The sequence below is a fragment of the Chiloscyllium punctatum genome, chromosome 1, assembly GCF_047496795.1.
Source record: "Chiloscyllium punctatum isolate Juve2018m chromosome 1, sChiPun1.3, whole genome shotgun sequence".
NCBI classification, from domain to species: Eukaryota; Metazoa; Chordata; class Chondrichthyes; order Orectolobiformes; family Hemiscylliidae; genus Chiloscyllium; species Chiloscyllium punctatum.
Genome location: NC_092739.1, coordinates 86809238 through 86829647, shown reverse-complemented (window position 1 = coordinate 86829647; position 20410 = coordinate 86809238). Strand labels below are relative to the sequence as shown.

The 20410-nt window shown below is 40.3% G+C and overlaps 1 protein-coding gene across 6 annotated transcripts in view; it reads right to left on the bottom strand.

Annotated features, from left to right (window-relative positions):
• The window catches only part of pcm1 (pericentriolar material 1), a 154374-nt gene that overhangs the window by 111522 nt on the left and 22442 nt on the right, over nucleotides 1–20410 (bottom strand). For 4 of the 6 annotated variants that reach the window (XM_072570300.1, XM_072570309.1, XM_072570318.1 and 1 more), the window contains exons 5-8: nucleotides 19129–19299; nucleotides 15281–15397; nucleotides 14847–15029; nucleotides 2982–3159 (exon numbers count right to left, since the gene is read on the bottom strand). In XM_072570300.1, the coding sequence (XP_072426401.1) occupies nucleotides 2982–3159; nucleotides 14847–15029; nucleotides 15281–15397; nucleotides 19129–19299 (649 nt within the window). The remainder of the gene's footprint in view (nucleotides 1–2981; nucleotides 3160–14846; nucleotides 15030–15280; nucleotides 15398–19128; nucleotides 19300–20410) is intronic. The other 2 variants (XM_072570329.1, XM_072570347.1) reach the window with 1 other exon arrangement.

Here is a 20410-nt window from a genome sequence, read left to right as displayed (position 1 = left end):
ACAAGTCCAGTAGTTTAAGTATGCCGTCTTTGTTGATAGGTTCAACGTCCTGTTGTCTGTTATGTCTGTCCAGCAGGTTGGCTATTGTTTCTTTGGCTAGGTTTTTGTCGATGGAGGTGAACAGTGCCGTTACATCGAAGGAGACCATAGTTTCTTCCTTGTCTTTGTGTATATTTCTGATGATGTCCAAGAATTCCTGTGTTGATTGTAAAGATTGTCTGGATCCGCTGATCAGGTGTTTCAGTTTCTGCTGTAGTTCTTTAGCCAGTTTGTGTGATGGTGTCCCTGGTAGTGATACTATGGGTCTGAGTGGGATGTCTGGTTTGTGCACTTTGGGTAGTCCATAGAATCTGGGGGTGTTGTTGCTTTCAGGTTTCATTCTTTGTAGGTCAGACCTGGTTATCTGTCTGTTTTTTTTGTAGATTCCTCAGTGTATTGTTTATCCTATTGGTGAGCTGTGGGGTGGGGTCAAACTCCCTCTTTTGGTAGGTGTTGGTATCTGCAAGTAGTTGTTGTGCTTTTTGCATGTACTCTGCTTTGTCCAGGATGACCGTCATTCTGCCTTTGTCTGCTGGTAGTATAATTATGTTCTTATCATTTCTTAGTGATTTTAGTGCTTCCCTCTCCTTGGTGTTGAGGTTATGTGTTTGTTTTTTTCTTGTTATCAGCGGTATGATACTTTGTCTCACAGTTTGTTGTGTCTCTTCTGTCAGTCCATTGTTCCTGAGTGTGCATTCTAGTGCTGCTAGGAAGTCTGCTGTCTTGGTGTCCCTGTGATTGTAGTTGAATCCCTTGGCCAGTATTGTTCTTTCCCTGTCAGTGAGCTGTCTGTGGGAGAGGTTTTTAACCCAGGTGTGTGTTGTGGTGTCCTCTTCTTTGTGTGTTAGTTTGGCCATTTTTTCTTTTAGTGCCGTTTTTTTGCGGTGTGTGGTCCTGTTCTGTCCTCTGGTGACGGCCTGTTCTATTGTCTGGGTCCATTCCTGATTGGTGGTTTTTGAAATTAACAATTTCACCAGAACTACAAAAAGAGGAAGAGGAACACCTATACAAGGTATTCGCCAAAAACGTATACCCTCGCAATTTCATCAACAGATGCCTAAGGGAGAGACAACGGAACAAGGACATGCCGCAACCCAAAGGACTAGCCACACTACCATACATCAGGAGCATTTCTGAACTGACAGCCAGACTACTGCGACAACTAGGACTCATAACAGCACACAAACCAACAGCCACGCTCAGACAACAACTCACCAGAACGAAGGACCCGATACCCAACATGAGCAAAACTAATGTAGTGTACAAAGTCCCATGCAAGGACTACACAAAACACTACATCGGACAAACAGGAAGACAGTTAACGATCCGTATACATGAACACCAACTAGCCACGAAACGACACGACCAGCTATCCTTAGTAGCCACACACACAGACGACAAGCAACATGAATTCGACTGGGACAACACTACCATGATAGGGCAAGCCAAACAGAGAACAGCCAGGGAATTCCTAGAGGCATGGCACTCATCCACAGACTCTAACAAACACATCGACCTGGACCCAATATACCGGCCACTACAGCGGACAGCTCGAACTGACAACCAGAAGTGGCAGAGACAGGCCACTATAAATGCCGGAGGAAACAGCACAGAAGCGCTTCACAGGAGGCTCCCAAAGCACTGAGGATGTCACCTAGATAGGGGACGAAACGTTTCCAAGACAAATTCCCAGCTCGGCGAACAGAACCACAACAACAGTACCACATCTGTCAAAGGTCAGCAAACATTAGTACATTTTTCATGTTATGGTTCTGGTGGCAGGTCAGGCAAGGGATATTAGGACCTGAGTAAGGGGTCCCAGGGAGGCAGTTTGGGTTCAGAGGAGGGGACGGAAGGACAGGTCCAGTGGAGGGTGGGTTAGGAAGGAAACCAAAGACTTGAGGAACAGTGAGTCTAGAGTGGCTAAATAGCATTACAAGGGAAACAGGGGTGTGAGGTCAGGGTTTGGGAAGTGTAAGTGGACTGGGGGTGGTACAGCTTAGCAATGTGAGTATGAAGTTTGAGGTCATTTGATTAGATATTTGGGAGTTAGAAAATTACATCATCTATGTACTTAATAGTTTAATCTTTCTGGAATAACTTCTGATTTAATTTCATCGGAACCCTCATGAATCTTGAAGTTAAATAGATACTTTTGGAGGGTTCCTATGGTAGAGAAATTGTCCAGGGGAAACTTCAATTTCTTGGCAATTCGTTTCAAGTCTGCTACAATGGATTTCAGCAAGGTCTCCACGTGCAACTTCCATCTACACTGGAATAACATCATCCAAAAATGCGATTGTTTTTTCTTCTAAATTCTAGGACACTTAGGTCTAGCTAGTGCATTGCCCCATCCAAATCTTCTCTGCTCAGTGAACCTAATTCTCATTCCATCAATTTCAGTTGCCTGATTTCAACCAAGTTTGACTAATGCATTGAACATAACCAATCATTTTAGTTCTAAGCAACAGAACCATAAAATCTGATGAATAAACAGTAGCCAAATATCCTAACATCATATGTAAAGAGACGCTGTACTCTACTTGCTTCATCAATTGAATATAGAACTAGCACCACAAAAAGTACTTTCTGCTATTAAGTATATAATAATCAGGGCTGAAGCAAGTATGAAATTAAACCAACAAGTCCTCTTTCCTCTCTCAAAGTCAGTTCTAAATTTGCCACATTTGAGGAAAAGCTTTACTTTCCTAATTCTTTCTTTATATCCGAACAATGCTTCCTTTACTAAGTCCACATCATCCAGCAAAATTCAATACATCAGGCCAATGAGGGACAACCTGAATCAGGAAAGGACAAGACTGAAATCAGTGATACACTGTCTTACTTCCTCAGAAGTTACTGCAATATGATCATCACAAATATGTTAAATATGCCACAACAAATCAAATGTGCATGCTATTGTACAGAAATGTGTGGTATACCAGATTCATCCATTCCAACTATAGTCTGTTCTGTTTTATGCTGCAGTGCCAGAAGTGCTGCCTGTCTTCCTTGAAGCGTCTTTAACTGTTCTTGTTGTTCTAACATTCTTTTCAAAAGTTCATGTTGCTTTTTCAAATTTTCCAATTCTTCCTTTGCATTCCGATGCTGATCATCTTCCTGAAGATGACATGAAAATCTGCAATTACTTTAAAAAGTAGGTTAATCTATAAGACACGCGAAACATTCATTAGCCCTTATGGCATAAAAGGTATTTGGATCTGAGCATAAGAGGTATAGTTAGTAAGTTTGCAGATAATGCCAAAATTGGAGGTGCAGTGGACAGTGAAGAAGGTTACCTCAGATCACAACAGGAGCTTGATCAGATGGGCCAATGGGCTGAGAAGTGGCAAATGGAGTTTAATTTAAATAAATGCAAGGTGCTGCATTTTGGGAAAACAAATCTCAGCAGAACTTAGGACCTTACCATTAAGTGTATAAGGAGTGTTGCTGAACAAAGGGACCTTGGAGTGCAAGTTCATAGCTCCTTGAAAGTAGAGTCGCAGGTAGATAGGATAGTGAAAAGGGCGTTTGGTATGCTTTCCTTTATTGGTCAGAGTATGGAGTACAGGAGTTGGGAGGTCATGTTGCAGTGGTTAGGCCACTTTTGGAACATGGCGTGCAATTCTGGTCTCCTTCCTATTGGAAGGATTTTGTGAAACTTGCAAGGTTTCAGAAAAGATTTGCCAAGGTTGGAGGAATTGAGCTACAGGAAGAGGTTGAATAGGCTGGGGTTGTTTTCCCTGGAGCGTCAGAGGCTGGCCTTATTGAGGTTTATAAAATCATGAGAGGAATGGATAGGATAAATAGACAAAGACTCTTGCCTGGAGTGGGGGAGTCCAGAACTATACAGCATAGGGTTAGGGTGAGAGGGAAAAGACATAAAAGAGATCTAAGGGGCAACTTTTTCACAGTGGTACCTGTATGGTATGAGCTCCCAGAGGAAGTGGTGGAAGCTAGTACAATTGCAACATTTAAAAGGCATCTGGAAGGGTATATGAATAGGAAGGGTTTGGAGGGATTATGGGCCGGGTGCTGGCAGATGGGACTAGATTGGGTTGGGATACCTGGTCAGCACGGACATGTTGGACCGAAGGGTCTGTTTCCATGCTGTACATCTCTATGCCTCTACTCTTGCTTATTGACACACAACTCACTTTTTTCTGTTCATTCATAGGATGTGGACATTACTGGGTAGGCTCATACTTAATTGTCCTCAAGGTAGTGAGATGCATTCTTGAACTGCTGCAGTCCATATTGTATAGGTACACCTGAAGTGCTATTAGGAAGGGCATACCATGATTTTGACCCACAGGGAGAGATGGAATGGTGATATAATTTCAGGTGATGATATTCTCATGTTCTGCTGCCCCTGTCCTTCCAGCTAGGAAGAGGTTGAGTTTGGAAGATGTTGTCAAAAAAGTCTTTGACAGTTGTTGCTATGCATCGTGTGTATCTCATACAATGCTGTCACTGTGACTTGGTGGCAGAGAGAATGAATGCTAAACATGTTGTCACTGAAGGAAGTTTTGAAAAGTCACTGGCTTGACAAGGTTCTTGTTTCATCTGGTTCAGTTGAAGGAACGTTTACAAAGAACAAGCTAAGATGGAGGACGGCATGCGGTGAACAAGCAGAGTTGGAGAAGACTCGCTACGAACAAGTCATCCATCTAATCTTTCCCATTTTTGAAAGGAAACGCTCTTCATCAGTTCAGGGTTAAACCTATTTTTTTGAAAGAGTAACTGAAAGAACATCCCAAGATTCTTTCCTGAGCAAGCTGTGTCTACAAGACTTCAGTCACTTGACCACATATACAAAAACATCAAATTATATAGCGGGCCAAGTGTCTTTGAAACGCTCTTCCTCAAAAGATGGTTGAAGCAGAATCTTTGAATATTTTTTAGCCTGGGTAGATGCATTTTCACTAAGCTTTGGGAGAAAGGTTATCAGGATTGCAGCTATGTGGCGATCAGCCATGATTGTCTGGAAAGGTGGAACAGGTTTGCAGGGTTATGTGGAAAACTGTTGTGCCTGATTCTTAGGTCAGTACACAAAATGATATGTGGACTTCAAAAGGTTAAGCTACAAGAAGCCATAAGACAACTCTCATAGTATTAGCTGGGATGGAAACCTTTAATAATGCCATTAGGCGACAATTGCTGAGCAAAACCCTGCTCACTGATGCTCTGTTCGAGTTCCACCAGGGCCACACAGCTCCTGATCTCACCACAGCCTCGGTTTAAAACATGGACAAAAGAGTTGAATTCCAGAGAGAGGAGACAGTGACTGCCCTTAACATCAATGCTACATTTAACTGCTTTATGTAATCATGGAGCCCGAGCAAAACTGGAGTCAATGGGAATCAGAGGGAAAACTTTCCATGGAGATGAGAATTCATACTTGGTACAAAGTAAGATGGTTGTTGTTGTTGGAAGTCAGTCATCTCAGCTCCAGTAGATTATTGCAGAAATTCATCAAGGTAGTGTCCTAACCCAACCATCTTCATGTGCTTCATCAACAACCTTCCCTCCATCATTAGGTGATGAGTGGGGTTGTTCGCTGATGACTGCGAATCATAATTCCTCAAATATTGAAGCAGTTCATACTCAAATGGAACAAGACCAGGGAATAGCAAAGGCTTGGACTGACAAGTGGCACGCATCGTATCTGCCATCTAATTGCTAGGCAATGACTATCTCCACTAAGACAGAGAATTACACTGAATCCCCCACTATCAACTGCTGATTGGGGCACCACTGACCAGAAACTGAACAGGACTAACCATATAAATAATGCAGCAACTGGGATTCTCTTGTGGCACAGTGGTAGTGTCATTACCCCTGGACTGGGAGGCCTGGTTTCAAGTCCTATCTGTTCCAGAGGGGTGTAATGACATCTCTGAACATTTGATTTTTGAAAAATAGGTTAAGAGCAGGGCATAAGCTAAGTATCCTACAATAAGTAACTCACCTACTAACTCCCCAGAACATGTCCACCAACTACAAGGCACAAGTCAGATGGTTGATAAAATACTCCCACTTACCTGGATGAATGCCAGTCCAGCAACACTCAGAGACCTGATACCCCACCAGGAGAAAGCAATTCACAGATTGCTGTCACATGCACAAACATTCACTGTTCGAATGCTTGGCATTCACCAGTGACACTCAAAGCATCAGAATGTATTACCTACGAAATGATTTGCTGAAATTCACCAAGACTCCTTACACAGCACCTCTCGAACTAACAATTACTACCATCAAGAAGGACAAGGGCAACAGATAAATGTAAACACTATCACCTGTAAGTTCCTGTCCAAGCCACTCACCATCCTATTTGGGAATATGTCACCATTCCTGTTGTATCAATGTCTTGGAACTCCCTCCAGAACAGCATTGTAGGTGCACCTACACCAAACACAACGCCGCAGTGCAAGAAGGCAGCTCAACACCACCTTCTCAAGGGCAACTAATGCTGGCTGAACTAGCAATGCTCACACCCAACAGACTAATTTAAAAAACTCAAGAAGCCTCATGCCACCTGAGACAAAGCAGCCCTCTTGATTTGTACTGCGATGACTCATTTAGGAAAGTGTTCTGATGCTCAAGTTCCACTATTCCCAGGGTCATCACAAAAGTTAAAGATTTAATCCAAGTAGATGAAGACCCTAATTTATTTGCCTGATAAACTCAAATTAACAGAACGCACTGCCTAGATTTCTGTATCCAACAAGATCTACCATTACATTATGAATAACGAAATACTAACGTGTAAACAACCATGAAATGTCAACATATAATTCTACTAGATGAAACACTGACCCACTTTTGCAGAACACAACACATAGGAGTAGCCCAAAAAGCTGAGGGTTGTGATATGATTCAAATGTAAAATATTGATGAGAACAGTTTTTCCTCATCTAACCTATTAATTTGTGCTAATGAGCAGTCCAGGACAAGGGGCATGGTCCACAGATTAGTACAAGACTTTTCAGGAGAGCAATTTGGAAACACTTGCTCATAGCAAGTGTGGGAGCAGTTTGATACTTTCTTTCTCAAATGGCAATCAACAGAAGATCATTTGTTAATTTTAAAATGGAGGTTCATAAACTTTAGAAAATAAGTGTGGGTGAATTATGCATTGTTACATGGTGTAACTAATAAATTAGGAATGTATGCACACTAATCCTACAACCAGTTCCTCAGATCAAACTTTACCACATTCTACCTTTCCTCGTCCTGACGCAAATTGTGGTGAACTATTCCAGAATTAATCGTTAGTAAAAATGGCACCATTGCGGTTATGTTACTGAACTAATAATCTCTACCTAATGCTTAACAAGATAATCAAACAACTGTGAATTTTGAAACTCAGAAATTGCTGGAACAACTCAGCAGCTATGGCAGCAGCTGTGCAGAGAAAGCAAAGTTAATGTTTCAGGTCCCGTAACCTAAGTTACGACCTAATTCTTAATTGGCATCCCAACTATCACCTTAAACATTCACTCCTGCCCTATTGAGGGCAACATAATTGCCGTCTTGTCATATCTGGTTCACTGATGTCCTTTTGCCAGAGAAATCTCCTGTTTGGCCAATACGTGGTTCCAACTCCAGAGCAATACAGTTGATTCCTCTAAGGGAATATGCTCGAAATGTCGACTCTCCTGCTCCTCAGATGCTGCCTGACTGGCTGTGCTTTTCCAGCACCACACTTTTTGACTGAGATTTGAAATAACCTAGTAAGTCTAAGTTAAGGACAATTAGGAGATGGATAATAAACACTGACCTTGCCAGTGACACACAAATTCTATTAAAACACTTCAAAATAGAATAGAATCATAGAATCCCTACACAGCGCAGATATAAGCCATTTGGCCCACTGAGTCCGCACGGACACACTGAAGAGCTAACCACTGAACCACAATGCCACTCTGGTGGGCTCTATGAAATATGAGTGGCTCCATAAATTCTCAATAATGGCAGAGCCAAAAAGGAATGTAAAATACAAAGCACTTGTAGCCATCATTCAGAGACGTGCCAAGTAGACAACTTATCTCAGCAACCATGCAAGGTCCCTTAGATCAAATTAGCCAGTTTTCTTCTAATGTTAATCATTCAATATGTAGCTCCTACCTTATTAAATCCTTTCTACTAGATGAAACACTGACCCTCTTTTGCAGAACACTACACATAGGAGTAGCCCAAAAAGCTGAGGGTTGTGATATGATTCAAATGTAAAATATTGATGAGAATATTGATTAAATCCTCTTGTTTCAGTGAAATCACTTTCATTTGCCTGAGGTCCAGGAAGTATTGGCACAATCTAATCACTTCTTATCTCAAGAACCCATCTTGTGAACATTACCTCTAACTCTTCTAGTCCACAAACATCGTTCTTAAATCATGAAGACCAAAACTAAGTACCGAACTTCAGGAATGATCTCACCTTAAGCTCTGTAAAACCAATATTTGCTTTTTCAGGAACTCCAATAACCTTGCAATAAAAACCACAATGTCATTTGCCTTTCTAATTGCTTATCGTACATGCATTCTCTCTTTGCATACTTATCACTTTGTTGAGAATTGCAACATTTAAGAATAACTGTTTAAAAAACCTTTGTGGAATATTTAAACCTGTCAGTGTATTGCCCATTGTCATTTTTCTTTTGGTAAGCCACCAGAATTTGTGAAAAGGGAGTTTAAACAAAATATAAATTTTTGCCCTCAAGAATACTAGAATGGACTGTCAGTTCTCAAAAATGAGAAAGTAGCTGCACTATGTAAATTACACAAGAATTAGGAGTACAAGTAGGGAACAGAGCTGCATAGACTGTCATTCAATATACTATGGCTCATTTATACCAAAAACTTTGCCCTTTCCATCCCCAAATGCCTTGATCAATCTCATGTCCAAAACTTAACTGACGATCTGAATACAGGTCGTTCTGCTATAACGCACATTTTGTTAATACAAATTTGCAGTAACATGATTGACGAATTGGTGATACTGCTTCTAAAGCGCGAACGTTTAAAGCGTGTGCTGGCTATAATGTGATTACATCGCCAATACTTTAAGCTCTTAATTTCGAAAGGGTGGTTTTTCTATAATACAGGGTTACACAAGAATGCAACCATCACGTTACAGAAGAACGTTATAGAATTTTGACAGTATTAGGCAAGAACTTTCGAAAACTGATTGGGGGCAGGTGTTCGCAGGTAAAAGGACTGTTGGAAAATGGGAAACCTTCAGAAATGAGATAACGAGAAACCAGAGAAAGTATATTCCTGTTAGGGTGAAAGGAAAGGCTAGTAGGTATAGGGAATGCTGGATGACAAAAGAAATTGAGGGTTTGGTTAAGAAAAAGAAGGAAGCATGTGTAAGGTATAGACAGAATAGATCGAGTGAATCCTTAGAAGTGTATAAAGGAAGTAGGAGTATACTTATAAAGGGAAATCAGGAGGGCAAAAAAGGGAGACATGAGATAGCTTTGGCAAATAAAATTAAGGAGAATCCAAAGAGTTTTTACAAATACATAAAGGACAAAAGGGTAACTAGGGACAGAATAGGGCCCCTCAAGGATCAGCAAGGCGGCCTTTATGTGGAGCCGAAAAAAATGGGGGAGATACTAAACGAATATTTTGCATCATTATTTACTGTGGAAAAGGATATGAAAGATATAGACTGTAAGGAAATAGATGGTGACATCTTGCAAAATGTCCATATTACAGAGGAGGAAGTACTGGATGTCTTGAAACTGGTAAAGGTGGATAAATCCCCAGGGCCTGATCAGGTGTACCCTAGAACTCTGTGGGAGGCTAAAGAAGTGATTGCTGGGGCTCTTTCTGAGATACTTGTATCATCGACAATCACAGGTGAGGTGCCGGAAGACTGGAGGTTGGCTAATGTGGTGCCAATGTTTAAGAAGGATGTTAAGGACAAGCCAGGGAACGATAGCCCAGTGAGCCTGGCATCGATGGTGGGCACGTTTTTTTTAAATATTAGATTACTTACAATGTGGAAACAGGCCCTTCGGTCCAACAAGTCCACACCGACCTGCTGAAGCGCAACCCACCCAGAGCTACTCCCCCTATATTTACCCCTGCCCTGAACACTACGGGCAATTTAGCATGGCCAATTCACCTAACCTGCACATTTTTGGACTGTGGGAGGAAACCGGAGCACCCAGAGGAAACTCACGCAGACACAGGGAGCATGTGCAAACTCCACACAGTCAGTCGCCTGAGGCGGGAATTGAACCTGGGTCTCTGGCGCTGTGAGGTAGCAGTGCTAACCACTGTGCCACCGTGCAGCCCATAAAGTTGTTGGAGGGAATCCTAAGGGACAGGATGTACATGTATTTGGAAAGGCAAAGGACTGATTAGGGATAGTCAACATGGCTTTATGCGTGGGAAATCACGTCTCACAAACTTGATTGAGTTTTTTAAGGAAGTAACAAAGAGGATTGATGACGACAGAGTGGTAGATGTGATCTATGTGGACTTCAGTAAGGTGTTCGACAAAATTCCCCACGGGAGACTGATTAGCAAGTTTAGATCTCACGGAATACAGGGAGAACTGAGCCAGTTCTGTATTCAAATGGCTAAAGGTAGAAGACAGAGGGTGGTGGTGGAAGGTTGTTTTCCAGACTGGAGGCCTGTGACCTGTGGAGTGCCACAAGGATCAATGTTGGATCCTCTACTTTTTGTCACTTACATAAATGATTTGGATGCGAGCATAAAAAGGTACAGTTAGCAAGTTTGCAGATGACACCAAAATTGGAGGTGTAGTGAACAGCGAAGAGGGTTACCTCAGATTACAACAGGATCTTGACCAGATGGGCTAATGGGCTGAGGAGTGGCAGATGGAGTTTAATTCAGATAAATGCAAGGTGCTGCATTTTGGGGAAGCAAATCTTAGCACGACACATACACTTAATGGTAAGGTCCGAGGAAGCATTACTGAACAGCTTCTCAGTTCAAGCTGGAAAAAATGCAAATCGTCATTTTATACTACAGGAGTTGAGTACTGCAGAAAAAGGGCATATTCTCCAGTGGCAAAACCTTTTTCAATGGGAACTCCCCGCTGAATCAGTGTAATCATTCATTTTTCCCTTCTAATGAGTATTCTTGCGTCTCTACTGATCAGTGCAATTCGGAAAACTTAGGCAAAATGTGCCCTTTTTCTGCAGTACTCAACTTCTGTAGTATAAAATGACAATTTGCATTTTTTTTCCAGCTTGAATTGAGAAGCTTCTTCATTGTTCAGTTCTCATTGTCAAATATGTATTATAATCACTGCAGAGAGCCTTTCCACTATCTCAAAAAAATACCCAAAATACCCATTTTAGGTGGCACAGTGGCTCAGTGGTTAGCGCTGCTGCCTCACAACACCAGGACCCAGGTTCAGTTCCAGCCTCAGGTGACTGTCTGTCTGGAGTTTGCACATTCTCCCCGTGTCTGTGTGGGTTTCCTCCAGGTGTTCTGGTTTTCCCCCACAGCCCAAAGATGTGCAGCTTAGATGAATCGGCCATGCTAAATTGCCCATAGAATTCAGGGATGTGCAAGTTAGATGCATTAGTGAAGGGTAAATACAGAGCAATAGGGCAAGGGGAACGGGTCAGGGTGGGTTACTGTTCGGAGGGTCAGTGTGGACTTGTTGGGCCAGATGGCCTGTTTCCACACTGTAGGGATTCTTTGACCTAATAATTGATTTCTTGATATTAGGATTCCACGTGCACAGCACCTGGCATAACGCTCATGTTATTTGGAGGTGAAATAATTTAACAATCGACCAGATGTCAAAATATTCAGTTAAAGGTTCCATATCGTATAATAGTGTAATAGATCCATACAAAAGCATTTTGGATCATATCTGTCTGTTCATGGATAGCATTTCAGTAGGCCTTTGGTTACCAAACAAGCAACGTAAATTTTCCCTTTCAAGAAATATTTGTTCCCATAACACTATATAGTGAGCGACTGTTTCTCCCTTGTTGGACAGACTGGTTTTAGGTTAAAGGATCAGTCATTTTGGATGGAGATAAGAACAATTTTATTTGCTCACATGTTTATGAGTCATTGAAATTGTTTGTTCCAGATTTTGGAGGCTACTTAGTTGAGTATACAGGTAGTTCTTCTGTAACGTGATGGTTGCATTCTTGTGTAATCCCATAATATAGAAAAAAACACCCTTTAGAAATTAAGATCTTAAAGTGTTGGCGATGTAATCGCGTTACACCTAACGCATGCTTTAAAAGTTTGTGCTTTAGAAGCAGCTTACCAATTAGTTTGTTGTAAACAACCAAAGCAATATGCTTTTGAATGCATTCTGCCAGTCTTTGAGACATACGACCAACCCAGATGAAATCATAGGGGCACTGAATTCAAAAAGAGGCTTATTCTTCTTTGCAATCGGCTCAATATCTTTTTGGCTTGACAATGGTTTCCTGTTCCACGCGACCACCACTCTTGAAGCTGCCGTATGATACCAGCATGAAACTGTTTCACCTGTTGTTCAAATCTTTATGATACCTTAATTTGAGGTAGACTGGGGACTTTTGAGGACCAAAACAGGCTGCTTCAGAATCATTCATTAACTTGCACAATATACACAGAGAAATTCTCTGATCAGGGCATTCTCTCATTACGTCACAGGATTGAATCATAGAATCCCTCAAGTACAGAAACAGGCTATTTGGTCCAACAGGTCAACACCAACCCTCTGAAGAGTAACCTACCTAGACCTATTCCTCTACCCTATTATTCTATATTTATCCCTGACTAATGCTCCTAACCTACACATCCCTGAACACCATAGATAATTTAGTATGGCCAATTCACCTAAGCTGCACATCTTTGGACTGTGGGAGGGGAAACGAGAGCAAGAGGAGGAATCCCACGCAGACATGAAGAGAATGTGCAAATTCCTCACAGAGGGTCATCGGAGGTAGGAATCGAACCCGGGTCTCTCGTGCTGTGAGGCAGCAGTGCGAACCACTGAGCCACTCTGATGAACCCTAATGCAATATCACGCCTGCACTGTGAACAGATAGCTAGGAATTCATTCACAAACCTTGAAACGTCATAAATCTGAGCAGCTCAGCAAGCAATTTTATTTAATCGCCATTGGCTTAATTTTATATAAAAGGTTCCACCTTCTTGACAAGCCAATTTTAAAATTCATACGGGAAAATAAATTAAGAGTCATCATGTTTCAACAACAAGATTTTCATACATAATCTAATTCCCAGTTTTGTGGTGTAAACAGCCAGGCCAAAACAGCATGTTCCACAGCAACACATTTCACATGGGTTTAAATATACCCTTACATTTGAAACCCAAGAAAATAATTAAACAATAATTAACGTTTGCATCAGCTCATCCACCACCACCGACCCACCAGCCTGCTTTTTAACTTCAAATTTGAAAAATTAAATTTATCAATGTGTAATTGCGCACGGAAGTACATTGACTTATTCAACGTTGTGCCAAACAAAACATCATGAGTTTGAGCAGCCCACGGTTTTCCAAGTTGCAACCCTACTTATAGATAGGGTTTCTTAAAATCAAAGTCATGAAGTACATTGTCAAATTTAAACTTAATACTTCAACATACTCCTTGCTTGTTTATGACCTCATTTTTATCATTCTCACCTTCCCTCAACTTTTCTCAACCTACTTGGTCTCAAAGGTAGCTCAATTTGAGAGGCTCATTTCAGAATTACAAAATAAAACCTGTAATACACTTCTACTTACCTATTTTTCATGTTAGAAGTGTCGTGACACTAACAGCTCAAACTTGATAGATTAAAGATTCTACCAAGATTCAGCATGCGGAGGCCCAGAAATGTAAACATTAAACAGGATACTTCTTTTTATTTTCCCCACAAAGGATCACAAACCAACATCAAGCTTTCAAACTGTGTTAATTCAGCCATCTAAATTAGCCTACGATGAGGCCACTAATCAAGATTAACAATTGGTATCAAACTTATGCACAATTCTTCAGATGTTAAGAGTTTTGACCATGGACAACTTTCAATGTGTTGGTTCTCCTATTCCTTGGGGTAATAAAAATTTCCATATGGCAGCACAAAGTCAATCTCCTACACGTAGGGACAGGCTTTCAGAAGTTCCTTTCTATTTTACTGACACCAAACAGGAAGCCATGTATCTAGCATGATAGGTTACATCTTAATAAGTTTTGTAAAATATAGTATCAACTTTTAAAAAGAAAAATTTTCTTTTGTTACTTGATCAACAATCATTGATGTAAATGGATTAGTTGCCTGAATAGGGAAGCTACAGATTGAAACTAATATCCTAATTGGACATAAATTTAGAGAAACCTTGTTGGGAGGAAGGTGTGGCAGGGAGAAAAGGGTGAAAAGTACTACTTTTAAGTTGACATACTCAAGTATAATCTTTTGTTTCAATGAATTGGTCAATTGATTAGACTTGAAATATTTGATTACAAGTCTTAATAAACATTTTTTTGCATTTCAGACAGAATATATAAATTAAGGTTCCATGATTGTCTTCACAAAATTAAGGCTCCATGATTGTCTTCACAGTACTAGGTAACTTTCAATTAGTGTTTCAAATAGTGTTTCAACCTCAAAATTAAAATAATTCTAACTAATTCAGATATAACTCTTACATGCATTTGAACAACTGCCAATAAGAAAAAAAACACCCAAATAATGAAATCAACTTAAAATTATAAAAGGATCAGCAGAACAAAAAAAAACTTTAGACTTGAAAGTTAATAGATTACATGTTTCAAGGACTATGCAATGAAATGGTACCTTGGAGGAAATTCCATGCTCCTTGCCATTAATCCCACTATGCCAGACTCTCCTGTCTTTCAGACCAAGCCTGTCAGTTTCCCCTTTTGGAGTTGAAGTAACTGAAGAGCCCTGTGCTTGGGAGGCTGCATTTCCTAGCTTGTCCTCAATGCAGGGCCGAACACTCAGACTACGAGATGCCTCCTTTATTAAACAGTTTAGTTAAGACATTTATGATTAAAACGCTCATGAAACCCAAGATAAGCAACTTTTAAACAAAATCTGCTCTCACTTTAATACACTTTGTTTAATAAAAGCAGTGTGTGAGGATAAAATTCAGTACAATCTATCTCCAAAATATACTATCCACAGTAGACTGCAAATATGTTCTAAAGTCCATCTTATAAAATCAACTGCACTTAACTTAGTATTTGCAAACATGACTTCCACCTTACCGTTGCATCTGATGCCTCAGACTGAACATCTAGATTTAGAGATGTACTATCAGCAACAGAACCAGATCCCACTGCAGAGTCCGTTGTGCCAACTTCATCCTCCTCATTCTCTCTAGCCTGAAACAAGTTTTAGAAAAAAAACCATGTCAGCTGAACATCATAAATAAAAGAAGTGGTTTTCGTAATCCATACTAAATGTGCACTATAACATCCAAAGACTCATGCAGCATGGAAACAGATCCTTTGGTCCAACAAGTCCTTGCTAACCATGTTTCCCAAACTAAACTGGTTCTACCTGCTTGCGTTTGGGCACACTATATCCTCCTGCAATCCTTAAAAATTACAACACAGAAAGTGGCCTTTTGTGATCATGTCTGCCCGGGTTCTTTGTTGGAACAATCCAAAATATAATACTATCATCCCACCCTCACTATAATTGGCAACCAAGTGTTCTATTAAAAATTCAGTACCAATACATCTACTTAAGCTAGGTTCTTCACTGAATTCGACACTATAATATTTTTAGCCATCATAATTAATGGTATGGTGATACTTATTTTTCCACTAGAAATGTGCAAATGATGTGACTTTCTTGAAATATCATAATTAAGGGGACACATTACAAACAGAAGGGACAATCATTTAATTGAGTCCATTGACAAGGACAAATCATGAGAGATTGAATCTCCCATCTCCTCTGGTTCCACGCATAGACGACCGCGCTGATCTTTAAGCAGCCTTATTCTATCCCTAGCTGCTCTTTTGCCCTTCATGTACTTGCACAATCTCTTGCAATTATCCTTCACCTTACCTGATGTAATAACTGCACAGAGGCTGGTATCCCATCACCAAGTCACCCTTTATTGACTTGTGCACAGTACACTGGCTGTGGCCAGCCAGCTCTGAGTCTATGCCTTGAGTTGAGGAGATTCCAAATCCCCTGTTTATATTGGTCAGCCAGGACTTCGTGATTGTCAAGAGAAGAGGGATTCAATCCCCTTCTTATGTCTGAGTTCCACCCATAGGAAAGACACTATTAAACTGGAGAGAGCACAAAAAAAATTTATAAGGATGTTACCCGGACTGGAGAGTCTGAATAGGCTGGGACATTTTTCCCTGGAGCAGAGGTGGTTGAGGGTTGAACTTATGGAGGTTTATAAAATCATGAGGGACATAGATAAGGTGAATAGCATAGGTCTTTTACATAGGGTAGGGGAGTTCAAAAAGTGAGGGCATAATTTTAAGGCGAGAGGAGAAAAATTTAAAAAGGGGCCCGAGGGGCAATTTTTTACACACAGTCGGTAGTTTGTATATGGAATGAACTGCCAGACAAAGTGGTTGATGCAAGTGCAATTACAATATTTTTTAAAAATTTGGATAGGTACGTGAATAGGAAAGGTTGAGGGGGACCAAACACAGGCAAATGGGAATTAGTTTGGGAAACCTGGTCAGCATGGATGAGTTAGACTGAAGGATCTGTTTTTGTTCTGTCTGATTACGAATCCCCAAAAGTGCAATAAGTTAAAGCAGTTCATGCACAACCCCACTTCATTCCAAACACCCAGTCATGAACTTACATGATGCCAAGACTGCACAACAAACAGTAATCTTAAATGGGATTACCAAATCAAATGCTTAAGAAAGCAAATAGTAGGTTTCGCACCATTTAACAAATAACAAAATAGGTAAATAGTTCAAAATTCCATGAACTGAATCTACATAATGATTTACGGACTTTAACCAAAAATTCATGATGCATTCGACCTTTAATTTCTATTCTGCAAATTTTGCAAGATCCAGCTATTATTTGCAGAACTAAATTGTTGACAATTCTGTAATCCATTTATTGTTTTTAAATTGATTTTATTTCAGCCATTGCCAATAGCCAGGTCATGAATTATAATCAACTGTTTTATCTGCATCATTAAAAGTGAAACTAACACCACAATGATTTTTCGATAAACAATTTATTTGTCTCCAGGAATGAGATCAACTGAAAAGGTTCAAATATTTTGCATCAAGGAATCATGTACACATTAGAGCACAAAGTAGCAAATTCACTGTAGTGTCTTCTCACTACCTATGACGAAACTCTAATGCTTTCAGACTGCGTCAATGTTGTTAAAGCACCATGAATTAAGCAATTGCAAACATTTTATAAAAAACTGCAAAAAGGAGACAAAAAGTCTAATCTTTTTATCTTGCACACATCATGAATAAGATGCAAGAAAGAGACTTGAAAACTGGAGACTGCCAACCTCTGCTGCAATTCTAGTGTATCATGAAGACTCAGCAGAATCTTCATGCCTGTTTCAAGAACAATTACTTTTAGCTAATTCTTCTTCATGTATTTTCATGCCAATGTTGGCCCAACGAATGAGCACCCTCTTCTCACACCATACTGCTTAACATCCCTTTTTTCAAGACTGTTTCGTGCAACCTCATCCCTGATGGGCCCAAGTCGAAAATCTTTGACTACTTGCTTCCTTTTAGCAATTTTAAGCTCTGTATTGTGAAGCAATCACTTAGAAAAGATCTAATCAACTTAGTGTTGAAAACTTTACATTTATGAAAATGTTCAATCTTTACACTTTCATAGATTTCAATGACTGATGATATATTCAAACTTTATCTAATCTACTCAAAAAAAATATAAAATATCCAGCATGGAAGTTTCAGAAGTTGGGGATGGAGAGGAGGTGATAAAGAAAAAGAGATAAAAAGACAAAATTACAGTAAGGTGCTAGGCAATCACAGAAGTACTCCAGTCAGTTGCAGTAATAATTTGTAGATTTCAAACTCAAGTCACATATTCAAATTTGTGATCAAATCGCATACTTCGGTTTGTGTGGATAAAATGTCCAACCAGCAGTAATGGGGAGTAGAAAAGATTTTCAAGAAGGATTGTTTACTCATCGAAAAACAATTTGTTACAAACCAGGAAAATCACATACTAATCCTTCATGAAGATGAAAGATGAAGATTTTACGACGTAGGTGTTAGCAATGTTTCATGAACAAATTTACACACACACACACACACACACACACACACACACGTAGGCCATTTGGCCCAAGTCTGCTCGACCATTCAATTAGATCAAGGCCAATCTAACAATCCTCAACTCCACTTTCCAGCCTCAGACTCCAATCCTGGATTTCATGATTGAATTAGGAATCTGCTTATCTTAGCTTTGAATATATTTAACGACCCAACCTTGATAGCTTTTTGCAGAAAAAAGTTCAACAGATTCACAACCCTCAGAGAAGAACTTCTTCCACATTCTGTCTGAAATAGTTGATCCCTTATTCTGAGATTATGTCCTCTGGTTCTAGGCTCTCCCTCAAGAGGTGGCAATTACACAAGACTACCACATCAAGCCCTGATAAGAGTCTTATGTGTTCCAATAAAGATGAGGCTTCTTTATGATCAATATTCTACAACATGTTGCACTTGTATCGAAGGATGGTAATTTCCTCCAGAATAATTTCATAAACATACATTGTAACATAGGCCACGATTTCTGAAAACATTCCAGTAACATTCATTCCATGTTACTAATGAACATCAAACTTGGCTCCAATGTTCGCCATTTGCTAACAACCGGCTGAGACCATCTCTTTACGCATCCAATGTCAGTCATTTGGTTGGCTGAAATTACACTCAGAACCAAAAAGCATAAATCAACTTCAAGAGAGAAAAGAGAACTGGTTGGAGCAGTAGAAAAAGAGTACAAACCCCATGCACTACATTTTATGGGATATGAAATCAAATTCCGTATGATTATGCAAATAAGCCAGAAATACATTCATTTTATGACAAAAAACTGCCAAAGTTCTAAAACATACCAGCATTTTCTGTAAAAATTTCATGTAGGATTTTTCTTGTTCTTTCAAATGGTCTATCAGCTGAGACAAGCGTTCAACATTAGCAGATCTTTCATTTTTTTCCATAAGGTCATCTCGCATAGAATGAGCTTTGCTGATATAATCCCGAATCTGGATGAGCCTGCTCACAACCTATTAAGCAGAATAAATATATGCAGTCTGTTTAAAAAAGTACAATTTCTAATTGATTCTCTGTAAACTGAAAGAAACAAAAATGGCCCTTAGTAGAGTGATATGCTATTGTTGAATGCGAGAGTTTAGGGAGAGCTTACATGATACTGAGGATTATACTGCAATAAATGCCACTGGTTGCGAATCCTATCAGATCGAATAGATCAGTTATAGAGACAGTTAGAGGCAATGAGGAAATTACAAGAACAAGGGGGTGTGATGGATGGCGGTTATAGGAAGGGAGAAAATTTGCAGGTACAGTCACATAGATGGGTTAATTCCAGGAAAGGTAGGCGGGTACGGCAGGAGTCTTGTGTGGCTATCCCCATTTCAAACAAGTATGATGTTTTGGGAAATGTAAGGGGTTATTGATTCTCAGGGGAATATAGCACGAACAGCCAAGCTTCTGGCATCAAGACAGGCTCTAATGCGATGAGAGATACGCCAGGTTCCAAGAGATCAATTGTGTTAGGGGACTGTCTAGGCAGAGGCAAATACAGACATTTCTGTGGTCAGGAGCAGAAATCAGAATGGTGTGGTGCCTCCCTGGTGTCAGGATCAAGGATGTCTCACAGAAGGGCAGAATGTTCTCAGAGAGGAGACGGCTCAGCAGGAGGTCATTGTATACATTGGAACTAATGAAAATGGGAAGAAGAAAGGATGAGATTCTGAGAGGAGAATAAAGAGAATTAGGCAGGAATGTAAAATGGAGGTCCTCGAGAGTAGTAATACCTGGATTACTCCCGGTGCTGCGAGCTAGTGAGGGTAGGAATAGGAGGATATAGCAGATGTATGCAAGGCTGAGAAGCTGGTGTATGGGAGAAGGATTCACCATTTTTGGATCATTGAAATCTCTTCTGGGGTAGAAGTGACCTGAACAAGAAGGATGGATTGCATCTGAATTGGAAGGGGACTAACATACTGGCAGGGAAATTTACTAGAACTGCTCGGGAGGATTTAAACTATTAAGGTGGGGGCGTGAGCCCCAGGGAGACAGTGAGGGAAGACATCAATCCGAGACTGGTACAGTTGAGAAAAGAAGTGAGTCAAACAGTCAGGGCAGGCAGGGACA